The sequence below is a fragment of the Kogia breviceps genome, chromosome 13, assembly GCF_026419965.1.
Source record: "Kogia breviceps isolate mKogBre1 chromosome 13, mKogBre1 haplotype 1, whole genome shotgun sequence".
Lineage (NCBI taxonomy): Eukaryota > Metazoa > Chordata > Mammalia > Artiodactyla > Physeteridae > Kogia > Kogia breviceps.
In genome coordinates this window covers 53,748,082-53,766,786 of record NC_081322.1, presented here as the reverse complement: position 1 = coordinate 53,766,786, position 18,705 = coordinate 53,748,082, and the positions used below count along the sequence as shown (strand labels likewise).

At 32.3% G+C, this 18,705-nt stretch overlaps 1 protein-coding gene across 17 annotated transcripts in view; it reads left to right on the top strand.

Annotated features, from left to right (window-relative positions):
• The window catches only part of TRDN (triadin), a 502,784-nt gene that overhangs the window by 339,674 nt on the left and 144,405 nt on the right, over positions 1 to 18,705 (top strand). For 16 of the 17 annotated variants that reach the window (XM_067010670.1, XM_067010684.1, XM_067010683.1 and 13 more), the window contains 6 exons: positions 1,454 to 1,474; positions 3,243 to 3,269; positions 4,703 to 4,741; positions 5,124 to 5,159; positions 5,853 to 5,897; positions 8,692 to 8,715. In XM_067010670.1, coding sequence (XP_066866771.1) covers positions 1,454 to 1,474; positions 3,243 to 3,269; positions 4,703 to 4,741; positions 5,124 to 5,159; positions 5,853 to 5,897; positions 8,692 to 8,715 — 192 coding nt within the window. The remainder of the gene's footprint in view (positions 1 to 1,453; positions 1,475 to 3,242; positions 3,270 to 4,702; positions 4,742 to 5,123; positions 5,160 to 5,852; positions 5,898 to 8,691; positions 8,716 to 18,705) is intronic. The other variant, XM_067010676.1, reaches the window with a different exon arrangement.

The following is an 18,705-nucleotide window of genomic DNA, read 5'->3' as shown; positions in this document are numbered from 1 at the left end:
TTCCAAAATATTCAGTATTTCACTGATGTCAATATTAATATCATTTATCATACTGGTAATGTTGATTCACTGTTGATATACTGTAAAATATCCTATCAAATTGCACATATAACATTTTACTGAAAACTAATCATGAATTTCAACTTGGTTTAATTGCTTAAAATAGAAGTTATCCCATTCTATAATAGCTTAATACTTTTAAAACTATTATTCAGTTTTAAAAATATATAATACTTGGCATGGTTCAACACTAAGGCATATAGAAACTGTGAAAATATCCCTCCCTCTCCTCTTTTTTCCTATTCTACCAGTTCCCATTTCCAAAATATCCAAAAATGTCTGATAAGTAATCATTGTTATTTTTTAATGTCTCCTTCTAGCAATATATATAAAAGACATATACACATACGTATATACAAATTATATATATATATATTCCCACTTTTTTTACACAAATCATGACATACTATAAATAGCTTTGTCCCTAGGTTTTTCTATTTAAGAATGTATATTTGAAGATTTTTTTATATCAGTACATAAAGCATTTCTTCATTGATAGTATTCTATTGTACAGTTGTATACAGTTTACTTAACTAGTCTCTGATTGACCTATGTTTAAGTTATCTAACAAGTTTTCTTTAATGATATACAATAATAAATATACCTACCTGTCTAGTTTTGTAAATTTATCTTTGGGGTAAAATTAGTAAATTTTTTTAGTGCAATGATATATTCAATGTAATTTTTATAGACATCCCTAATTGTTCTTTAAAAAATTATATTAATTTGTATTCCCACCGTTAATGAATTAGTTGACCTAATTTTGGATGATTCAAATTCTTCGCAATCATGATGAAATGTTTAGTTTTTTTATGAATAGATATTTACATGTAAAACTGCATAACTAATGCTTTTAGTTAATAATTTCAGAAGACAAGATATTTTGGAGAAAGAAATCATGTATTTAGATAGTATAGCTTTGTGTTTTTCACCCACCACTCACTTACCTTTCCTGAGATTTTATAAAGTCAGCTTCTTCATTCAAAATACTGGATTGGAAGAGTTTAAATAGTTAATATTAATTAATATTAATATGTATTCTGAAAAGACAATGGCAGAATATACCTTTTATGCCATTCAGAAACAGTAAGGAGTTCAGATTATCCTGAACATTCATTTTTCATAAAATGAAATATGAGGCTTTACAGGGATAAGAAGAGACCAAGAAGACCCTGTACTTTCAAGCTTTACAACTTCTTTGAGGAATTCATTGGAATGTGACTTAAAAATTACTCAAAATGCATTGCCTACTGCTCATTTTAATATAAGTTTAGCCTTTTCCTATTTTAACTCAAACAGAATTAGGAAATATAGGGCTGATATTTTACCTATAGCTAGAAAATGATCACTGACTTTTTCTTTTATTTTCTTTCTTTTCTTCTTTACTTTTTAGACAAGCCAAAACCAACTCCAAGTAAGTGTACCATTCTAAAATTTTAAGAATTTGCTATTTAATTTTAATTTTATAGTTTCTTTAAATTGTACATGCAGTAAAAATTAGTATGGTATTTCATTAATGCAATAGACATTACACCATTTCCTATATAAATGATTCTTACTGACAAAGAATGTTTGTGTGTATTGTATTCATTGATCCTGGAACATGTATTTATTGAGTGCCTATTACATACATTACTCTATACCAGCATATGTGAAGAAATGCCTAAAATGACTTGTGTTGTCATTATCTGTGTAATTAACACAGTTACCATAACTAATACCTGTGCAAAAAAAAAAAAAAAAAAAGGTAGTTGCATCTCTCTTTTATGTACTTTCAGTTTTTTGTTAGGGAGTAAACACAGTGTGGAGATTCCTCTTATAGTCACTGCTGGGTTAAAAAAATGTTCAGAACACAGAATACCTGTCTTCAATCTTAACACATTAGCTTTTTATTTTCATATTTTTGCAAAAGCTGAAGGTGAGTTGTTTTAGTATTTCAGAATCACTGTTTTATTTTGGCATTTCAAACAGTAGTAAGAATGCAACGATTTATGAGATTTTTGAAAATTTATGAAATTTTATGTAATTTCATAAAGATGAAATTGTTTATTTAGTACTATTAAATTATGACCCAGACATTATCCTGGGGGGAATATTTGCATATCAATCAAAAGTGTATCTAGAAGTTGTGCCTAAAGTTTTTAAATGCCAAGGACTAACCTGTTTCCTTAATAGTGTTACGACAGCTTTCTCAGAAATGCATCTAAGACTTTCTTCTGAATGGATTCGATTCCAGCGTTAAACATTAAATGTTGCCTTTGGGTTGGCAAAAATCTCTAATATATTTAGTTTGTGTAATTGCTACTAATATGAAAGGTATTACAAAAATTAAAGGCTGAAAGTCAAAACTATAATACTAATAAATATCAACATAATTATTGGCAAATACTGTTTAGTTTATGAAACATTATTTTATATCTTCATTCTTATAAAATGTTTTAACTAGTTTTCCTTGTTTGAAAATAGCTTACAAAAAAGTTATATTAGACTGATAATTAAATGTCTCGGTTTTATAGAAAATATTATCTTTTGAACTGATTTGTGAGGAAAGCTATATTTTTTAAAGCTTGCCATGTTATATTTTTAAAAATAATTGTTCTATGAATTTACTAAAAGAGCAAAATGAAGGGTTGGTTCTACATTATCATAGGCTAAGACAAATAACATTTTTATGTTTTGTCTCACTACTCGGACTGTAGTCATCATGAGTTGAGTTTACTCTGTGATATTTTAAAGTCTCATCTCTCAACACCACCCATTGCACTCAGTACAACATCTTATACATGAAGTTGCTTTATAAATATTTAATAAATGAATGCATGCATGCACATGTGCAGATCGTGTTAAAAATTTATGTAATGGAGATTTATAATTGTAATTGAGAAAACCACCCAAAGAACTTCAAATTGATTCTTTCTACCATATATGAATTGACTGTTTAAGGTTAATTTGTAGAGTGGTTCTATTTCCAGAATAGATTCCATTTACAGTTTTCAGAAATATTAGTTACCAGTATGTCTCTTTGCCATTTTGAGTATGTGTCTGTTGTCATTATTATTGGAATATAATTAATTAATTAATTAATTTAATTAATGCAGATGAAGTTCAGTTGTCTGCTACTGAAAAACAAAACTATTCTTCCCTTGTATTTTTCTTCCTTTTTTCTATTTTTTTTTCTAAAGAGGAAACATCAGAAGTAACAGCATCAGGTAAATATTTACTTTCCCAGAGGAGGTAACAGAGATTTGTGGGAACAGTATTTAAATTTGAGTCTCTGTCTAGCTGTGTAACATTTGGGAAAATACCTTAACAGCTCAGAGACGCGGCGGACGCCTCCGGGCTATTTGAACAGTTTAACCCACAACATGGATATCAGACCAAATCACACAATTTATATCAACAATATGAATGACAAAATTAAAAAAGAAGGGAACACCAAATTCAGCTAATACCCAAGGAAATGCAGCACCAAATCCTCAGGTCCCTGATTACCCTCCAAACTATATTTTATTCCTTAATAATTTACCAGAAGAGACTAATGAGATGATGTTATCCATGCTGTTTAATCAGTTCCCTGGTTTCAAGGAAGTACGTTTGGTACCTGGGAGGCATGACATTGCTTTTGTTGAATTTGAAAACGATGGACAGGCTGGAGCTGCTAGGGATGCTTTACAGGGATTTAAGATCACACCCTCCCATGCCATGAAGATCACCTATGCCAAGAAATAAGATTTGGGATAGCTGCCTTTAAAGGACTTGGTGTTATGTATAGTTTTAGTTTTTGATAACATTTGGTCAGGCCATTTTAATAGTTGGGGGTAGGGGAAAGTGTATGAGAAATTTTTGTAAAGGATTTAAAACATTACCTAGTCTTTGTTTAGCCTTAGTGAACTATGAACTGTGAACGCCTTAATTTTGTACAATAAACTTTTATTTGTATTCTGTACATAAAAAAAAAAAAAAAAAAAAAAAAAAAAAAAAAAAAAATACCTTAACAGCTCAGATTCCCAGTTTCCTCATCTATTAGACGAGGCATAGTGACTTCCCAAAACACTTGTTATAAATATTAAATGAAATAACATATATAACATTCCCACTACATACTTCGTTGTCATCATTAAATATTGGTTTCCTTCTTACTATTGTCTGATAAATATAGTTGAAGAAAAGCATCAATCAACCAAAATTCTGTTTTAAAAAGCATGTGTCCACATTTTGCCCAGAGATATGTTGTGACTCTTACATTTTTTTTTTACTCAACAGTTTATTTACTGAGCATCCATAGCACCGATCAAATTCTCATTTCCTGTAGATAACAATACAAAATTTAGATTTTTTTCTGTTACTCATTTGAGTAACTTATTAATAAATGCATGGCTTCTTCTAGCTTTACTTCAAAGCATGTAAAAAACAAAAACAAAAGGAGGGGGCTCTGCTTTTACAAAGCCAAGTAACCAAGGGTAACAAAAATACATATGTTCTCACACATGGGAGGGAGACTTTTTCTTCACATCTTGAAAAAGCAGAGCCTTGACCCCCTTTCACTTATGGGATTAAATTTCAACTCCAAATATTTACTCCAAGATTGAGTAAGAAAATTATGTTTTTTAAACCAGTGGTTTCTTGTTATTTTACCCTCTAGTGAAGAAGAAAATTGAAAAATCTGAAAAGGAAAGTAAAGGTAAAGACGTCTTAAGACATGTATATCAAATTAGTGATAAAAACACAGGAATTCAAAAATATTTAATTACATAAATTATACTACTTTAAAGCAATTCATGAAAATGTGGACACTGATTTTAAAGCATGTGTCAGAACCGCAGCTCATTTTGGGGTTACCCATGCAACGGGTGTATGTATTGCATTATTATTAGATATCTAAAGGGAACAGGAATTTAGATCTCAAAGCAAACTCCACCTATTATTGCTAAATTAGCACCATAAAATTCTTTTCATATAACTCCTGAAGTGTAAATATTGACTACAAAATATGTAATTCCAAACCTTAGGAAGACCTATGAATAAATATGTATATGACTCTAATTACCATTTTATCTCTATAGAAAAAGCAGAAATGAAATATCTTAAAGAAGAAAAAGGTAATTTTTAAAAGATTGAAAGGCCCTGAAGACAAAATATTTTGAGTCAAAATTCATTTCAATTTTAAATAAAACTTTTGTTTATGTATGTGATGATTGCTGGTCTGATTTTTAAAAAGAAATGTGGTCAATAATCGTGGCTATGTGGTAATGGCAGTGTCAAAGGAGCAATGGATGGCAGCCCACTCCTTCAGTATGCAGTCATGTGTTGGGTCCTTGGTGAGCAACTAACTAGTTAGAGGCTGCATTGTAAGTTGCTATTTTTCTTAACATTAGGTTTATTTATTTAGTAAACTACATAATATAATATGATAATCACTGATTTCCATGTAGTTATCTAAAAAACTTGCAAAGACCTTAATCATCAGAGAAATACTCTATCGAGTCATGAGGAAAGCATTCTTAGCCATACCAAAAAGATTGTCAATAACAAAAGACGACACTATTTTTCTGGTTTATACCTAAATTCAGTTAATCATAATGACCCATTGTCCATGGGCTCTAATTCATTTCAGTACTCTGAAATCACTGATTAGATGTTAGTAGAAGAGAAAAATTTTTTAAAGCCTCAAGAAAATATTTACAACATTTAAATTATTCTCACGTTGCTAAAGCTCAGAGATGAAGTGAACCAAAATTTTGTGAAATTTTTATTTAAAAATTCATTTTAATTTACATTTTCTTTATATACAGTGCCAACTAGAAAAGAAAGTCTTCAATTACACAATGTGACAAAAGGTAATCTTGAACTTTGTAAAGATTCAAATGCTATGTTGATGTGGAGATGCCTGAATTACGTTGGTGCTTAATATTAACACTAAATTTTTTTAAAGCAAGGAAGTCTACCAGGTATACATTACTGCTAACAGCAGAGGAAGTGGACAGGTAGGAAATCTAGCAGAAAGCTTACATTTAAGTGGAAAACTAGGAAATGTGGAGAAATAGAAACTATTAACAGCCTAAACCTTCATAAAATATTTGAGTACATACCAGAAGAAAAATTTCTTTTATTGCAAAAGACTTTCGCAGCATGACTACAGTCAAGAATGAGAGAGTAGTAAAAAGAGTAGTAAAAAGAGATTCATTTTATCAATGATTACATAAAATGTAGCTAATATGATGTATATATTTTTATTATTTATATAATGGTCCTTGAAATTAATTCAATGTAGACCCAAAGTGGGTAGTAGAAGGCAGATGCCAGCATGCACATGGCAGGTAAATGTTCTTTACCTAAAATGAGAATGACCTATTTTGGTGATATTATCATAAAACTATAAGAGTACAGCTGAATTATGTAGTCTGGGTCATAAAATTTTAGGCGAAACTAATTAATCCAAAATATAACAAAATGTAAATGCTTTAAATTTTAAAGTGCTAAGTAAACATGCCATAACTGAGCAAGAATTTTCATTCATAGTAAATACATAGATCTTGTGTGTGTGTGTGTGTGTGTGTGTGTGTGTGTACCAGGGGTGGGGGGCAGGGGTTGGGGAGAAATCTTGTTTTTCACTGGTTCTCTGTTGTTTCTTACTGTAGTATGTATACTTGCAATGGCAGGGGATATCTAGACACAATTATCAGTAATATTAAAGGGTAACATTTAGAATAAGAGAAATATCAAATTTGTACAAAGATACAGGAACACAATTTTTATATTGGAACTTTCTGCAAAAGCTTGATGTCTTTTAAGATATTTAGCCAGAAGAATGAAAAGAAATGGATTATTTCGAAAACCTGTAGCTATATCCTTTCCTATTGTTAGCTCAGTTTCCTCCTTAGTACAGGACCAATTATTATTCCCAGTTTAAAGCTGAGTTAATGCTAGATGAAGGGAAGTCTAACATCTCATATTTATTCAGGAATTGCCTCCAAGTGGATGTGACATCAAAGACTTAAGCCCATTCAATTACATTTCACTATCCTACCACACTGTGGTAAATATAAGGGAAAGCTTTCTACCAATCAGAGCAGCCCAAAGATAAAATGTACCCCACTTTGTCCCCAAGGAAGTGGTCTCTTAGTGCTAAGACTAGAGGGCTGCACAAGGGATTCTATGGTTTTGGACATTGGATGGATACTCCTTTCTTACTCTATTCTGTGAGTCCATTATTTCTAAGATCTTCATATTATGAATACACAGAAGGGAAAAATTGTTATATGTGAAAGCACAAGTCCAACCTAGAGCTAGTTGAGAATACAGGCACATTCTTAGTCATTCCTTCACTCAACGAGTGGTTCATTGCATCTCAATAAATGTTTATTTTATTCCTTTCTAAGTTCCTGTCTCTTTAGCCAACGCTAGTATGTTTAAATGAAAAACTATAACATTAGCTTTACTAAAGTATTTTTCTGAATTATTTTGTTTGTTCTGCAATTTTATACATGTGCTGCTGAAGACATAAGTATCCCCCCCACAAAAATAAACCTTTCTGTTGTCATTAACCTAACTTTTCTAAATTTGTAATTTTTAGGTTTATATCAGAAACTCTACAAGTCTCAAAGTAAAACATGTTATGCAGATTCCTTAAAAATTATATTTTCAAACCTAGCCCTTTAAATGAGACTAATGTTAATGGAATATAGATGTTACCAGTCCTCTTTGTTTCAGAAAGTTAGAATGTCTGCTATAGTGTTTGGGACAATCATTCCACTTTATATCTTTGTCCTACATTCATACAGTTTAATGGAAAAACATATTTGAAGAATTATAATCCTTCATTGAAACTAATAAATAAATGATTATGAAAAATTAAGCTGATTTTGCATGTTGCTCTTTAAGATTTATATTTGATAGTCTAATGGGTAGTTATTTGTCTTTATTCATCTGTGAAAGGAAAATAATTCTCAATAATATATTTTATGGAATTTGGAAACTGTAAAGCAAATATTTAAATTAATTATATCATACAAAGCAATTTCACTGGAGTTAGGTATAATTATAGTTAAACCACAGCAATTTAACAAAGATCCTGCTGATTTTAATGAGTGTTTAAAAAGCATAAATATGTTATGAAACCTGCAATGATTAATAGCTTTTTTGATGTCGCACATAAAAGCGATTAAGTTATTCAAAGATCCATGTTTTTTGGTATTTTTTAAACATCTTTATTAGAGTATAATTGCTTTACAATGGTGTGTTAGTTTCTGCTTTATAACAAAGTGAACCAGTTATACATATACATATGTTCCCATATCTCTTCCCTCTTGTGTCACCCTCCCTCCCACCCTCCCTATCTCACCCCTCTAGGTGGTCGCAAAACACAGAGCTGATCTCCCTGTGCTATGCGGTGGCTTTCCACTAGCTACCTATTTTACGTTTGGTAGTGTATATATGTCCATGCCACACTCTCACTTTGTAACAGCTTACAAAGATCCATGTTATCAGGCAATAGAGAGCTACATTTCTTCACCAGCTCCTGAACAATAAGGAAGAAAGTCAAAAGATATTAGATACATTTATATAGCCTATGATGTATAATTTCTTTGCATTTTACCTGAGTTAAGCAAGGCATTTTTTCTTTATTTTTAGCAGAAAAACCTGCAAGAGTATCAAGTAAGTACTGCTTGTATTGATGATAAATTCTCTTCGGCACACAGTATGAATTTCAAGCTGAAATTCATGAAATATTTATTTTTTAATGTGTTCAGAGATTGAATCATTTCATACTAAACCCTCTGACAGGAATTTGATAACTTTTCATCTTATTTATGTTGAAACTCAAAAAACTAAACTACGTTCTTTGAAATGATAACTTGTAGCAGAAATACATGTTCTTGAACCTGAAGATTAAAGTGACTTGCATTCAATACATCAGTCTTTTCAGTGATTGAGGTAGAATGGAATAAATAATCCTGCTTCTGCCTAAAACTCTCAATCACTAAAAATTTGCTACAGAGCACATATGGCTGAGCAATGATGTTTCCTTTGCTGTTGTTTTCTAATGCTCATTAACTTAATTATAATTATATATCTGAGAAGAATACATAGTAAGGAATGGATCTAATTTTGTATATAACATAAAGAGACCAAACTCTCAGAAAATACTCTCTGAAATGCCACAGTCTGGGTATGGATAGCTCAAATTATACAGGATACAACTATAAATTCTAAAATTCTGAGAAATAGCAAATTTCCTTCCCATGTTTCTGGATTTAAGAAGACAAATCATTTTAAATCAGTGCTATATAATGTAAAGTCATGTGAGCCACATGTATAGTTTTAAATTTTCAAGTAGACACATTTAAAGGGTAAAAAGAAACAGGTGAAAACAATTTTAATAATTTTATTTAACTGTATATACAAATGTTATTTCAATATGTAATCAATATAGAAGTATATTGATAATTTACATAATTTTAATTGAGCCTTTGAAATTGTGTGTGTATTTTACACTTACGTCAGATTTCAATGTGCACTAGTCACATTTCAATTCCCTATAGCCCAGGTGGTCATTGGCTACTGCATTGGGCAGAGCAGATCGCAGTGTTTCTTGAGTGCTTCTTCTGTGTTCAACATTTAGTGAGTACTGAGGACAATACAAGACAATTGGTAAAGGTGGTACTTGCCATATATCTCATTCAAAGTTCTTTGACTGCAATAGAGCCCCACATGGACTTGCTTCAGGCGTTTAAAAAAAGGAAAATAATTACAAGGGTACGGAATTGTCTCACTGATTCAAGAGCAAAGCATATATTTCATGCTCAGGAAAGCCCTCTGAAACTATCCCACTCCATACCCTACAGCGAAAGGTAGTCAGGACAGACTTCATATAGGAGGTAACTCCAGGATTTGTATTTAAAAATGGTTAGGATTGGATAATTGGAAAAAGAGGGTGTAAAGAAACTCACTGCTCCTGTGTGTTTCTCCATTACTCTCACGCTACTACCACACTCCTAGCACTTCTGACACCATGCAAGTAGGATTCTTTTCACACCAAGTGATTCCCTGTGACACCAGCTAGATGTCCTACAATTCAATTCGTTTCTGATACTAACTGGAGTTAGCATATCATAGGTTAAGGACTCAGTCCCATGAGGCTACTCCTCAAATTCAGATGCCAGTCAAAAATAGTAGGTCGCCTGGTTATCCACAACTTCTGTCCTACTTGGCTACAAATTAGATTCTCCCATGACATTCCTCCCTTGTATTAAGTTATTTGGTAGAACAGATCACAGAACTCAGGGGAACGCTTATGTAGGTTTACCAGTTTATTATATAATAAAAGATATGATAAAGGATACAAATGAACAGCCTGATGAAGAGATACGCAGGACAAACCTGGAAGGGTCCAAGCACAGGAGCTTCTGTCCCTGTGGAGTTGGGGTGCACCATCCTTCTGGCATGTAGATGTCTTCAGCAACTCAGAAGATTATTGAACCTTGTACTTCTGGGACTTTTATGGAGGCTTCATCACATAGGCATGATGGATCCTTAACTCAATCTCTAGCACTCTCCCCTTCCTGCAGGGTGGGGTGTGGGGCTGAAAGTGCCACATTTCTAATCTGGCTTGGTCTTTCTGATGACAAACCCCTATCTAGAGGCCCACCAAGCATTGCCAAATTAGAACAAAAGACTCTCTTGTCACCCAGGAAATTCCAAGGGATTTACGAGCTTTTACCAGGAACTAGGAGCAAAGACTAATATATATATTTTTCTATTATTTCACAGTGGGCAAACAAGCATAGTATATAGAGGCAAACAAAGGAAGAGTTGGCTGGAGTTGAGGGCTTGTGTTTTTAAAAATTTCTTGAAATATAGTTGATTAACAATGTTTTGTTAGTTTCAGGTGTTTAGTAAAGTGATACGCTTCAACACACACACACACATATATATATATATATATATACACTTTTTTTTTACATTCTCTTCCATTATACATTATTTCAAAATATTGAGTAGAGTTCCCTCTACTGTACAGTAGGTCCTTGTTGGTTATCTATTTTATATATAGTAGTGTGTATATTTTAATCCCAAACTCCTAATTTATTCCTCCTCCCTCTTTCTCTTTGGTAACCATAAGTTTGTTTTCTATGTCTGTGAGTCTATTTCTGTTTTGTAAATAAGTTAATTTGTATCCTTTTTTTAGATTCCACATATAAGCAATATCATATGATATTTGTCTTTCTCTGTCGGGCTTACTTCACTTAGTATGATAATCTCTGGATTCATCCATGTTGCTGCAGATGGCATTACTTCATTCTTTTTTATCGTTAGTAATATTCCATTGTATATATATACCAAATCTTCTTTATCCATTTTTCTGTTGATGGACCCTTAGGTTTTTTCAGTGTCTTGGCTATTGTAAATAGTGCTATGAATATTGGAGTGCATGTGTCTTTTCGAATTATGTATTTCTCCATATATATGACAAGGAGTGGGATTGCAGAATCATATGATAGTTCCATTTTTAGTTTTTTAAGGAACCTCCATACTGTTTCTCCATAGTGGCTGTACCAATTTACATTCCCACCAACAGTGTAGGAGGGTTTCCCTTTTCTCCACACCCTTTCCATCATTTATTATTTGTAGACATTTGTGTGTGTGTGTGTGTGGTATGCGGGCCTCTCACTGTTGTGGCCTCTCCCATTGAGGAGCACAGGTTACGGACACGCAGCCTCAGCAGCCATGGTTCATGGGCCCAGCTGCTCCGCGGCATGTGGGATCTTCCCGGACCAGGGCACAAACCCATATCCTCTGCATCGGCAGGTGGACTCTCAACCACTGCGCCACCAGGGATGTGTAGACATTTTGATGATGGCCATTCTGACCAGTGTGAGGTAGTTTTGATTTGCATTTCTCTAATGATTAGTGATGTTGAACATTCTTTCGTGTGTTTGTTGGCTATCTGTATATCTTCTTTGGAGAAATGTCTATTTAGGTCTTCTGCCCATTTTTGGATTGGGTTGTTTGTTTTTTTGATATTGAGCTGCATGAGCTGCTTGTAAATTTTGGAGATTAATCCTTTGTCAGTTGCTTCATTAGCAAATAGTTTCTCCCATTCTGAGGGTTGTCTTTTCGTCTTGTTTATGGTCTCCTTTGCTGTACAAAAGCTTGTAAGTTTCATTAGGTCCCATTTGTTTATTTTTGTTTTTATTTCCATTTCTCTAGGAGATGGGTCAAAAAGGATCTTGCTGTGCTTTATGTCACAGGGTGTTCTGCCTATGTTTTCCTCTAAGAGTTTTAGAGTGCCTGGCCTTACATTTAGGTCTTTAATCCATTGTGAGTTTATTTTTGTGTATGGTGTTATGGAGTGTTCTAATTTCATTCTTTTACATGTAGCTGTCCAGTTTTCCCAGCACCACTTATTGAAGAGACTGTTCTCCATTGTATATTCTTGCTTCCTTTGTTGTAGATTAATTGACCATTTGTGTGTGGGTTTATTTCTGGGCTTCCTATCTTGTTCCATTGATCTATATTTCTGTTTTTGTGCTGGTACCATACTGTTTTAATTACTGTGTCTTTGTAGTATAGTCTGAAGTCAAGGAGCCTGATTCCTCCAGTTCAGTTTTTCTTTCTTAAGATTGCTTTGGCTTGTGTTAGAAAGTAGTGAAAAGTAAGGACATGTAGGGTGGAACTCTGAGGTAGAGAACCTGAAAGCCAAAAAGCTAAACTTATTGCCACAGAAGGCAGTGGTTTATTTTATATAAAGGAGTGAATGTGAAGGAATTGTCAGAAAGTCTAATCCCACAAGAATAGTAGTAATAGAAGTAGTAAGAATAAGAGTAATAACTGAAAAGAGAAAGGTGTGAGGAAGAAAGTATATTGCTTCTTATGGATAATAAGATATAAATGTCCAGGGCATCATGGAATGATACATTTTAATAAGTTGGTTTCTAAGTATATGAAAATTATATTTTTATAGCACATATTTTTTGACATGCCCTTTTAGAGGCAACTATCAAAAACTGCCTCAGATACTTATCAAATCGAACATACTAAAGATCATTTAAACTAAAGAACCATTGTTCTTTTCCTGAACCCTTTTCTGACATTATATAATTTTTCTTTTGTCAGACTTCTTATTTATTTTTCAGTTACTTACTGTCTTTAGCTAAAGGAGGCTCAAGAAATAGTTCCTGCTTTGAGCCCATTGCTTCCTTCCAACCACATTCTCTACTCTAGTGCCTGTATCTCTTGTCTTCTGAGCAGGACCAGGTCCTCCACCTCTGATAGGTCATTTTTTCTGCTTGGTGCTGATTGCACAGAGAATGTAATTCATTTCCAGATTTTTTGGTGGGGGTGGGGGAAGTTGTTAATATGTGGAAAAAGACTGATGTAAAAGAGAGGGGTGGTATCTCTTTCTGAATTCTTGTGGCTTGCTCTGATTGAGGTTCTTGAAACCATCCCAGGGGACTGGATTCTCAAATACCTAGGGTTTTATTATAGGGATAAAAAAGAATCAGCAATGCAATAATATGTCTCTATTACATCAGTGAAAATTACATTGCAAAATCAAATTTTTCATGATTCACAGACTATTATGGTTTAATCAATGCCTGTTTTTGTGATTTATTTTTTCAAAGGATGTAGCTTTCTAATTTCTAAATAGTCATTTAACTTTCATTCTATATTTTTTCTTTGTATATATGGTAAATATATAATGAATAATTATCTTTCCATGGAGTTTGCAGGAAGACATCGAGTCATGAGATTGTATTATATTTAAGATCTATTACCTTAAAAATTAAAAGCAAAAGAAATATTCATATTCTTGAATCTTAAACAGTGCAACCATTTCTTATTGATATTAACATTTTAAGCCTTTGGAAAACTTTTTCTTTGAAAAAAAAAACTTTGTACATCCTAAAACATCATTCCCCAGGAACTTGCCCAAAGGGAATACATGAAATAAAACAAAGAAATGAGAAAATACATTATTAAAAAGCAAATGGTGCCAAGGGAAGGTTTGCACCTAGAAGATTTTCAAGGCTCTTGACATAGCTGAGACACTGACAATATATTTATCGCAGTGGGTATTGGGGTCTCAAGGAAAAAACTTTTATAGGAATCCATAGTTCTTTTGTTCTTAGTATCTAATAGTCAACATTTAAGTAAAGCTAGGTTGGCTTGCCCCTCAAAATGAGTATTTTAAAAGGAATGATGTAGTAAGAACATTTCTTGAGATGATTCTATGCTGAAATTTAACTTTGACATCTTTTTCTGTAATATTTTTCTCTGATAGTAAATAGTGAGGATTTTACTGTTACCACCTCACCAAAATTATCTGCACAGACAGGTTTGGATCATTATAAATTCTCTGAGATCTAATTTTGCTATTAAAATAATGAATTTAACTTTTTAAGGTTATACTGATAAAATTTAATCTGTTATAGAAATTAATTACTTTTTAATAAAACTTCAAACAAACCCAGAAGAGAACTAGTCAAGATTTCCATTTTTTCTTTTTGTTTTTTTCGGTATGCGGGCCTCTCACTGTTGTGGCCTCTCCCGCTGCGGAGCGCAGGCTCCGGAAGCACAGGCTCAGTGGCCATGGCTCACAGGCCCAGCCGCTCCACGGCATGTGGGATCTTCTCAAACAGGGGCACGAACCCGTGTCCCCTGCATCGGCAGGCGGACTCTCAACCACTGTGCCACCAGGGAAGCCCAGGATTTCCATTTTTTAGACAACTTCCTTGTAGCTTACATTTGCAATTTGCTTTTTAATACTTTCTAACTTTTAAAATGCTCATTCATTTTTTTGGTTCTGTATTTTTTCTTCTTGTATAAATGTGGTAAATTAATAAGTAATTTGCATCAATATTAAAGTATGGTGGATATTTCAGATATCAAATTCAGCTACCTTGGAAATTTATCTGAAAATTTAAATAAGCACAGGTAAAATTAAAATGTCTATGGATGTAAAGGCTAATAGTCTTTTTTCTAATTTACATGTTTGGTATATCTTAGGTTAAGGACTTCTTTTAAAAGATTATAATTAAACATAACCGAAGTATACCATTTGTCATTAATAAAAGCGTAACCTGTTTTTATTGATTATATGTCCAAGGATTGAAACTTTTTAAGAATTTTAGAAAGCCAGAATTTCCTAATAAGCATGTTATTGCCATTTGAAAGAAGATTTCACTTTTTCAGACAATCATGAAATTATTAATGAGTCAGTGAATTATAAAATGATAATCTAGTGGCAAAAAGAACGAATTCTCTTAAATTCTTAAACACAGAAAGAGTATGCTTTGCTTTATGTTGATATAATCTGTAATTTCCTTTTATAAACAATTAAAATAATGATCTTTTCTAAAGAGATCAAATCTGACCTAAAAGTTCCATAAGAGTTAATTCATGACTAAATCATATTATTTATGTTATCTCAGGCTAATTAAGTTGCTAATAAAAAATAATATGCAATTAACTAATGGTGGCATATGAACACTTTAACTTTCATATAAGTGAATCAATTTTGTTACTACACAACATATGCCAGTCACATTTCTAGCATTGCATGAGAAAACGTAATAGTCTGATTAAGATGCAGCTGTAGAAAAAGTCTTGAAACATTATTTGCTTAGTTTTACAAATTAGTTTAAATAGTGTTAATCATGCCAGTTATATATGAATTGATTTGCCTAATGTTGACCAAAATATTTTCCCTCAAATAAACTAAATTGCAGACACTTAAATTTTAAGACTATTAAATCTCTCCCTGTGGTCTATAAAAATTGTTTGACCATTCTTTAAAAAAGACATCTCCATTGATTTAAATAAATTATTTTTATAATTGCCTTTTTCATTGTTTAAACCAATGAGATTGATTATATACTTAAAAACAGAAAGAGAAAAAAAAGGACCTTCCCATTTCTAAAATAATTCCTTAGGAAATGAAGATTTAACAAGAGAGATGATTATTCTTTTCTGTAATTTATCTTTGCATACAAATTAATGTTAGAATTTGAATTTACTTTGCTCCTCCACAAACTAAATTGTTCCATGAGTGTTTGTTCTTTAAAAGTATTTCGTTATTTGATATTGTACATAAACAAAATAACATATATGTGTATATTTAAAAACTAGATACTAAAAATAATGGGGCTCTACCTTTGGACTCTCCCCATCCCATCTCTTGATTCCTTGCAGAGGTAACTAAAACACCGAATTTTGTTTTTTTAAAAAATTGTCTTTATTTTTTTCTTAATTTTATCACCTGTTCATATATATTTCACATTTAAGACATATTCTGAGATTTTTTACTTAATGTTATGCTTCTCAGATTCATCAGTGCTTCTGTGTAGTTATAGTTCATTCATTGTCACTGCTGTAGAGTATAGATAGTACTTTGTGAATAAATACATTTTAATCTATTCTATTAATGGATATTTGCTTTGATTCTGATTTATTTAAGATTTTTGTGTTCATTTTTAAATATCTAAATATGTATGCTTATTTTATTAGTCTCTACCCTTTCTACACATATAGCAAGCAATAAATTTTCCTTTAAGTGCTACTTCAGCAGCATTTCCCAAGCTTGTATATATATAGTATTTTCATTATCATTCAGTTTTAAGCATTCCTTAATTCTATTGTAATTTTTTTAATTATTATATTACATGGAAGTTTTAGAATTTTAAATACTTTAAAATTTCCAAACTATGGGAATTATAAAGATAATCCTCTTTTAATCAACTTCTGACTTAATTGTGTATTGGTCAGAGAAAATGGTCTATTCTTTGAAATGTGTTGAGCTCTAATCTTATGAACTAATATATTATCTGATTTAGTAAATATTCCATATATTATTGATAATAATGTGCATTTTCTAATAGTTGGAAGCACAATTCTATATCCATTGAGTCAAGTTTGTGTGTGAAGATACTCTGTATCTTCATTAATTTTTTGAATATTTGAAGTATCAATAATTGAATAAACTGTATTAAAATCTACTATGATGGAAAGTTATCAGCTTATGCCTATAGTTTTTTCAATTTTTATGTTAAGAGCTGTTTTATAAGTTTTATACTAGCTTAATTATATCTTTCTGGTGAACTGAACATTCATCTTTATATAACTTCTGTATTCCATATAGGGATCTTTTTTTAAGTGTAGTATGTCTGATATTATAATTATTCCAGATTTCTTTTGGTTAGTATTTTATCAGAATTTTTTAATGAATGTTTGCTTTGTGCCTTTCATGACATTATGTTTTAAATATGTCCCTAGTAGATAACAAAGTTAAATTTTACTTTGTACTGTATCCAGTACAATGAAATTTACTTTTAATCTGATGAATTTAGATTAATTTCATTTGTTGTGATTATTATCTTATGCCTAGTTGTTACAATCTTACTTTTTGCTTAATATTTCTCATACTCTCTTATTCTTTGTCTTTTACAAATTGAGAGCTTTCCCCTTTTAAATGTATTTTTATTACTCTATTTTTCAACATCTACTGGTCTGGAAAAAGTATACACCTATTTCTATTACTTTTGTGGTTACCCTTGAATTTTACTAGGCATACTTAAAAAAGAATAAAATTACTATGAGGGCTTCCCTGGTGGCGCAGTGGTTGAGAATCCGCCTGCCAATGCAGGGGACATGGGTTCGTGCCCCGGTCTGGGAAGATCCCACATGCCGTGGAGCGGCTGGGCCCGTGAGCCATGGCCACTGAGCCTGTGCGTCCGGAGCCTGTGCTCCGCCATGGGAGAGGCCACAACAGTGAGAGGCCCGCGTACCACCAAAAAAAAAAAAAAAAAAAAAAAAAAAAAAAAAAAAAGTTACTATGAAACACCCTCTTCTAAACAAGAGAAGGATGTTAAAACATTTAAATTTCATTAAATTTAATCCTGATTTACATGCTAATTTTGTTCAGTATTTTTAGTTCTAACCTTTAAAACTATATGAATGTCAGATTTTATTAGCATTATTTTTTCAATCAATATGTGTTGGTCTTAACTCATATGTTTGCCAGTGTCATTTCTTACCATTTCATTTGCATCTCTGACTTTCTTTTGCCATCACACTTCTTCCAGAAGCATCTTCTTTACAAGTGCCTTGAGCAAAACCTATTGGTTTTTGCATTCTCAGTATTTATTTCTCTGGCAATGTCTTTAAGTCATCCTTATTTTTGAAAGCCTTCTGCAAGGCACATATCTAGGTCACCAGTTACACTCTTTGAGCACTTTCAATGTATTATTTCACTGTCTTGTTTTCCCTTCTTCCACTGAGGTGGGGGAATTCTATTTTCAGTTGAATTGTCATTCCTTCCTATGACCTACCTTTTCTTTCTGGCTTTAAATATTTTCTCTCTGCCTCTTATCTGCTACAGTTTCACTGTAGTTTATTGGAACAAGAGGTTCTTTTTATTGTGAAGTGCTTCCAGGACACAATTTTTTTTTTCTTTTACCAATTTGGGGGATTCATAGCCATTATTTCTTCAAATATGGTGTCTTCATTTATTTCCTACTGCTGATTAGGAATCTGTTAGGTATGTATATTATTTGTTCTCTCTTAACAACTCTTTCAAATTTTTCATCTCCTTGTGTGCCGCCAGCCGCGGCGGGTCCTCAAAGTGCAGCAACAATCGACGAGAGG